Source organism: Hemibagrus wyckioides, linkage group LG11, assembly GCF_019097595.1.
Source record: "Hemibagrus wyckioides isolate EC202008001 linkage group LG11, SWU_Hwy_1.0, whole genome shotgun sequence".
NCBI lineage: Eukaryota > Metazoa > Chordata > Actinopteri > Siluriformes > Bagridae > Hemibagrus > Hemibagrus wyckioides.
This window is the reverse complement of record NC_080720.1, coordinates 27,394,586-27,401,890: the sequence shown is the minus strand read 5'-3', so window position 1 is coordinate 27,401,890 and position 7,305 is coordinate 27,394,586. Positions and strand designations below refer to the sequence as shown.

At 39.2% G+C, this 7,305-nt stretch overlaps 1 protein-coding gene across 1 annotated transcript; it reads right to left on the bottom strand.

Moving 5' to 3' along the window:
• Positions 1 to 407: 407 nt before the first annotated feature.
• On the bottom strand, positions 408 to 7,294 carry psmd12 (proteasome 26S subunit, non-ATPase 12). The gene is made up of 11 exons (XM_058402695.1): positions 7,066 to 7,294; positions 4,822 to 4,881; positions 4,536 to 4,664; positions 4,211 to 4,318; positions 3,998 to 4,102; positions 3,381 to 3,530; positions 2,791 to 2,925; positions 2,297 to 2,409; positions 1,847 to 2,021; positions 1,463 to 1,540; positions 408 to 986 (listed from the first exon to the last, which is right to left on the bottom strand). Exons 1-11 carry the CDS (start codon positions 7,171 to 7,173, stop codon positions 777 to 779), a joined length of 1,371 nt encoding a protein of 456 aa, XP_058258678.1. The 5' UTR covers positions 7,174 to 7,294; the 3' UTR covers positions 408 to 776.
• Positions 7,295 to 7,305: the final 11 nt, after the last annotated feature.

The following is a 7,305-nucleotide window of genomic DNA, read 5'->3' as shown; positions in this document are numbered from 1 at the left end:
ATTGACCCATTTTCATACTCTTATTTCTTTATAAAATTCTGGTTCATTTATGCTGTTTAATAACTTGGTTTGTGTGTGCGTTTGTGTGTGTGTGTAATTGCTACGTCAGAACCAATTTACTACGCAAGTAAAAAACCTTGACCTCTGTCAATTTGTTTTCAAAATTATAAAAAATTTGCAAATGCAAAAATTAGCCAGATATTTGGTACATAAGCATTTGGTACTCCAGCATGAAGCACATGATACATGTTGATATTTACATATTTGTGATAGTGATTCTGATGCTAATCTGTACTTCAGTGAGATTATGCCACATAGACTGGCAGATTAGATAACTGCAGGAATGTGCCGGTGTATATAAACACAAAGCTTTTTTTTTATGTGGAGTTATAAAGAAATAAACACTGTTCAAAAGAAAGATTTAATGTGTACTCAAAAAAATCTTATTAGGTATGGACCAACAGTTGTATACATCAATGCAGATTTGTTTTTTGCCATTTTCCAAACAGATTACTTTTCCTTTACCAACATCATGAACCTGGATTCATCTGCACTCGGGAAACCAAACATCCGAGAGCAGATTTGTGTATTTTCCTCCTCATCAGCAGTTTACAGTGACCAGACTGTCTCAACAACAAAGCCAGTACCAATGAAGCAACAGCCAGAGGGTGTGGGAATAAAGGTCATGTTTTTTACTTAGAATTCCTAACCAAGTTTTAACTGCAAAAAGAAATTCTGTCCAACTGAGCAGACTGTATAATAGCTGAAGACGGTAGCTACTGCAGGTTGTGGATCATTTCCTCCTTGGCGATGAGGTGTGTGGTTTTGTTGACGAGGGACATGAGGGAGTTGAGTTTGTGGGACCAGTCATTCAGAAGGTCGTTGGGGTCTTTGGGCCTCTGGAAGTTGATGATACCTGCCAGCCGGTCCACTTTAGCATAGATGGTCTTGTTCACAACCAGGTTGGACAGGAACTCCTCAGACTCCTAAAAAGAGCGTAGGAATAGAAAAGCATGGCGTGAGGTCTGGTCTAGTATTTATGGGGTTTGTAAAAGAAGAGCAAATGTGGCATAAGCATACAGATTTTTCCCTCATTGTTTAATTTGCAAGGAATTAAAAAGATCTGAATAGATATAAAACATGATGGATTATTTTTGAATTAATAGGAAAAGATCTCAGCAAAATGCTGTAAAAAAAAAAAAAATAAAAATAATAATAATCTGCCTGGAAATTTCCTGTTACTATAGAAAAAGTTAGTTGGATTTCATGTAGTTTTTTCCTTAATTACCATAATAAATTCTCAGTAAGCAATTCAATCTATTTAAACAGATTTTTTACACTTGCATTGTTTCATTTTTAAAGATTAAAATTAAAAGCACATTTTGACAAAGACTGGAAACTGCTTTAAACACCGGTCCCTATAGTCAAAGGATGGAAAAAAAATATATAAAGCAGCACTTACATCAATGGAAAGGTCAAGAAGGTCAGCCATCCTCTTCATCGTGATTCTCGTGTAATACTTGGCCATAATTCTTATGTTCTAAAAGAGATCCAAAAACAGCAGATATTTACTACTGGAATGAGAAAAGTCCAGACTATAAATCATGTTTTATTTTCTTGGATAAAGACTAATTGTTGTATGTCAGGAATAAAACACTTTAGTGAATGCTGTTATTGAAAAATAATTCACTTCAGTGTGGCAATCTATTGTGTCGTAGAATTCCCAGACTGTTTTACTCCTTATTAACTCGAGCATTATTCGTTGCATATATATTAAAGAAATAACGCCTCTACAGATTTTGTGTGCACTCTTAATCCAGAAAATACGGTACAGCGATCAACTTACATGTTCTACCACTCTGTTTTTAAGGTCCAGCCATCTCTTCTCTCCCTCCTCAGTGTAGGTGAAGACATCAGTGGCAGGGCTGTCAGGAGAGCCCTCACGCAGTTCCTTCCCATAATCCTCCACCAGCGAGGACCAGCGCATCAGCTCCATGGTAGTGAACTGTTTCAGGAAGTCCCTGCAGGAAAAAAGGGAAGAAAAAAAAAAAAAAAAAAAGATACTGACTTTGAATAAGGATGCAAGTTGTCATTTACAGCCACTGACTAGAGAGGGAAAAGAGATGGGGGGGGGCTTAAAAGTGCCATATATCAAGATCCGACTTACAATTTCTGAGGTAAGTGAACGCAGCATCAGAGCCCAGAACAGAAATGTTTCAGAAATAATTGCCTAATCATTTTCAAGGACTAATCTGTGTCCCTGTGCCTGAGAATAATGCAGAAATGCCACGCTTACTTGTATTTAGGGATTTCTTCCAGTTTCTTGTCTGCGCTGATCCGATGGACCAGATCAGACTGTTCGTTGTCGTACGGAGACAGAACCACGTACAGCACCACACTTTTCAGGGCCTGGAGCACAACACACATTACAGACGGAAGATTAGGGGTATGTGGAAAAAACTAATCTGTACATATTATTCATTAAAGAAAAGGCATATATAGGATGCACAGTGGGATCCAAATGCAGCTGATCAGAGCTGAATGTTAGATAAAGCCTTGCTGCAATTTTTGTTAACTGCTCAAACATGACGTTTAATCTCCAGAGACTAAAAGCTGCCTAAAGTAATCGCTTCAGAGTCTGTATTCATCCATATAATCTACCCTGTCGTACTTTTCAGTTAAATTATTCCAGCTGCTGCTTTTTTGTGGTCTATGAAATTGGACCTCCGGCCAAGCAGAACACAGTACTACTCGAAAGAAAGAGCTCCTGATTGGAGCTTTAAGCATTACCTGCTGCCACTTAGAGCTGTCCTCCAGGATGCAGGGAGTGTCGTAAATGGCCCGGTAGTGTTTGCATATGGAGAGGTAAGAGCCTTCATGCTGGTCCACTTGAATCATCAGATTGTAGTACTTCAGCTTAGACTCCTAAGAACAGTACAAGGAGACAGGTTGGAACAATCAATTTAAAAGTCTTAAATCACTCACAAGAAAATATTACAGGCGAGGAAAAAACAGCAGGAAAGAAATACCCAGATGATGTACTACTTCCACCAAGATACTACAGTGTGCGCTGTGTAAGTGCCATATGTACTAAATGTTGTTCCATGTACGTGTTTATAAGAAATCTCAAAGATATTGTGCTCTAATATATAATTAACCTACCTAAGAGAGCTGTAGAATATTTCGTTGATTGAAATAAAATTTTTTAAAATCAATCTAGATTGAAGCATAGGTGAATAATTAGCAGCATGTTCCCATCAAACCTTCAGTGTGCTCTTCACTTTCACACCTTGTTGTAATCGCAACAAGGTGTCTGAACAAAGATGAATAAAGAACAGCATTAGCCCGCAGGCTGGTGCCAGTTTAACCTCGGCTCTCACCTCGGTGCCTTCCTCCTGAAAGAACTTGGTGTTGATCTTCTTGCTGATGATCTGGGTGCGGATGTAGTCTTTAACGGCTATGCACAGCCTCATCTGCTCCAAGATGAACTCCACCTTCTCTTTCTTCTCCATGGAGCCATACGTTTCCACCTGAAGGATGAGGGGAAAGTGTTTATACTGAGATTACCTTAAAAAGGAACTCCTGGCTTGACTATTCCATATGTTTAGGTGATTAAATCAATGCTCTTAGATGCGTGTTTGCTAAAAACAATAAGAAATTCGAAATGCTACTAGTTATCTGATTAACTAGTATATACTGTGAACAATTATATTAGTTAAAAAGTTACTTTCTAGTCAATAGAAACAAAAGATACCAAGCTTCAGCCCTGTACAAGACTCTAGGTTTCATGTCTAGCTTCAAGATTTCTTCTACCAGCTAGTGTATCAGCCTCCCAGTGAATAAAACTCAATGGGTAGCAGTAATCTTTTTGAGCATACAATATACGAAATGGTCAAATGGATGTAATTTATTTCTTTTTAGTTTTATTAACTAATAAAGCTTGAATAGATGAATTGCTGAGATGAGAGAAACCATGGGAGAAAGACCAAAAACTCACCTGCAGCTCCTGTAGAATGGACGCAGCTTCTTTAATCTCACCGCTCTGCTCTTTAATGTTGGCCAGTGTCTTAGTGAGTCTTGCACGCTCGATCTCGACATAAATCTGCAAGGGACGACACAGAAGAGTCACAAGGCAACAGTGATTCTGATCATTTGAGTATAACATTTTTTTTCCATATAGAGAAGCCTAGAACCTGGCTGGAGGACCCACCTTTCCGGCAGTAACGGTTCTGAGAGTGTCGATGAGCCTCAGTTTGACTGTCAGGTCACTGACAGTGTCCACGTATTTGTAACACTCCTGCACCATCTTGGCCACAGCCTGCAAAGACACCATGATCATTCAAACAGTGCCCCATGTTTACAGTGTCTAGCAAGTACATGTTCTCTACTTGGAAAATGAAATACCATTGCGCATGAACATATTAGCTAAAATGCAATATTCGAATAAATATATTCATTTAAAGAATTATTCCTCCTGCACAAGACTAACCAAGCTTGTGTGCTGTTCATGTACACAGAGCTTTATCTAATCTCACCTGCTTCAGCTGACTCCGCCTCTTCGATAACAGCATGATGTTCTCGTTGAGCGCGTCCCAGTCTTTTGCCTCGTAGCACATCTGCACAATGGCCACCAAGATCCTGGATGTGGACACCATGTCCGAAGCCTGGAAAGAAATCCATGTACAAATAAAGGGCTTATTCTGTGTGTGTATTTTGGTCATACTGCAGATTGCAGAACAGCTGACTGCTTAAACCAGACAGGCCAAACAAATCTGATCTGAGCTGTTATGCACATGAAATTACAAAAATAGCCAGACTGACCGTCCTGGTTTGCTTCTCCAGAGACAGAAGATTCTCGACAGCTTCTTGAAGCCGCCCTTCCTGCACACAGAGGGTTAGAGTAAAAGGTGTAACAGTGACTTTGCAGACAAAACTGTAGGAAAGTGGCTCAAGTAAGGTTACACACTGCAACATGATAAACTTTTATACATGTTTTCTTTTAACCAAGGTAACAATGCAACCTCCTAAATGACTCTCTATCTCAACTAAATCTTTACTGAAGAACTGGGCATGGATTGAGGTGGATACTTACAGAAGTGCCATGCAGAGTTTACATCATTAGTCTGTTTAGGAATTGTGCAGGTATTGTGCAAATTGTGGTCAAAATTTTCAATCATACCAAGTTTTTTTTCTTTATACAACAGCATGGTTATATGCTTGAATCTGATTGGACAGAAGGTGTGCATTATTTTTCTATAAAAGCAGCCACAGACAGCTGCTCCAGCTGTAGCATGTTACAATACGTAATCTAAGATAATTAACAGATATTAAAAAATGTGTTGATTAACAAATTAAAAGAGTGAGAGAGAGACCGCTAGAGAGAGAGACTGCTAAAGAGAGAGAGAAAAACTGAGAGAAAGAGGGAGAGAGTGTCTGTGCAAGACAGACAAACCCGAGAGAGAGACAAACCAAGAGCAAGCGAGAGAGAGCCCGCAAGAGAGAGAGAGACAAACCGAGAGACACCACATGAGAGACAGACCAGCCATATGAAAGACAGAGAGCGCATGAGAGAGTGAGCATGAGAGCATATGAGAGAGAGAGAGAAAGAGATCTGTATCTAACTATAAACTGTTAAAAAGTGAAATCAATAATCAGTAAGCACACAGAGACCATGAGAGAGAGAGAGAGAGAGAGAGAGAGAGAGAGCTGTATCTAACTATAAACTGTAAAAAAGTGAAATCAATAATCAGTAAGCACACAGAGACCATGAGAGAGAGAGAGAGAGAGAGAGAGAGAGAGAGCTGTATCTAACTATAAACTGTAAAAAAGTGAAATCAATAATCAGTAAGCACACAGAGACCATGAGAGAGAGAGAGAGAGAGAGAGAGAGAGAGAGAGAGCTGTATCTAACTATAAACTGTAAAAAAGTGAAATCAATAATCAGTAAGCACACAGAGACCATGAGAGAGAGAGAGAGAGAGAGAGAGCTGTATCTAACTATAAACTGTAAAAAAGTGAAATCAATAATCAGTAAGCACACAGAGACCATGAGAGAGAGAGAGAGAGAGAGAGAGAGAGAGCTGTATCTAACTATAAACTGTAAAAAAGTGAAATCAATAATCAGTAAGCACACAGAGACCATAAGAGAGAGAGAGAAAGAGAGAGAGAGAGAGAGAGCTGTATCTAACTATAAACTGTTAAAAAGTGAAATCAATAATCAGTAAGCACACAGAGACCATAAGAGAGAGAGAGAGAGAGAGAGAGAAAGAGAGAGAGAGAGAGAGAGCTGTATCTAACTATAAACTGTTAAAAAGTGAAATCAATAATCAGTAAGCACACAGAGACCATGAGAGAGAGAGAGAGAGAGAGAGAGAGAGAAAGAGAGAGAGAGAGAGAGAGAGAGCTGTATCTAACTATAAACTGTTAAAAAGTGAAATCAATAATCAGTAAGCACACAGAGACCATGAGAGAGAGAGAGAGAGAGAGAGAGAGAGAGAGAGAGAGAGAGAGCTGTATCTAACTATAAACTGTAAAAAAGTGAAATCATTAATAATCATTAAACACACTAAGAAATCAGCTAACACTGAAACCGTTTGGAAATCGCTGTGGTGAGTGAAATAACCCCAGAGGATGCTGCATTACAACACCTCAACATTATTTAAATACATATAGCAACTTAATGAATATTTAGATATGGATGTGATTAAAAAAAACCGTTATATTATCTAACACATGGTGCAAAACTCAAATCAAATATCGGACACGTTTGATTTTTTGAAGACCTGATGAAAATTTCTTTCCACCTCACATTACGTGTGGTTTATTCGGCTTGCTAACAAGCAGGCTTAGCTAGCATTAGCAAATGTTTGTATAAACTAGTGTAAAACCGGATAAAATTGTAAATATATAGGATCATTTAACTGTAGTAAGTTTGTAATGGTATTTTATACGAAAGCAACAAAAGGAAGATGTTTAAAGCGGAGAAAAGAGAGGCGGCTAGGTCGAGCTAGTAAGCGGTGTTGCTGCATCATGACTCAGCCGCACGTCTCCGTCCATTCAACTCACTTTAGCCAGTTTCTCACACTCGGGCAGTCGCTGGTCTACAGTAGCGCTGTAGTCGATTTCCATCTTGACTATCTTCCCATCTGATCTCTCAGCCCTGTCGTCCGACATGTTGGCGTTTGTTTAATTTTAATAACAACAAACTGAAGCTACACTGTAACCCTCTGCTAGCTTCCGCTGCTTAATTTCGGTGTTGTCAAGCCAACCGGAAACACTTCACCGGAAGTCCCTAGCTCGAGCGCC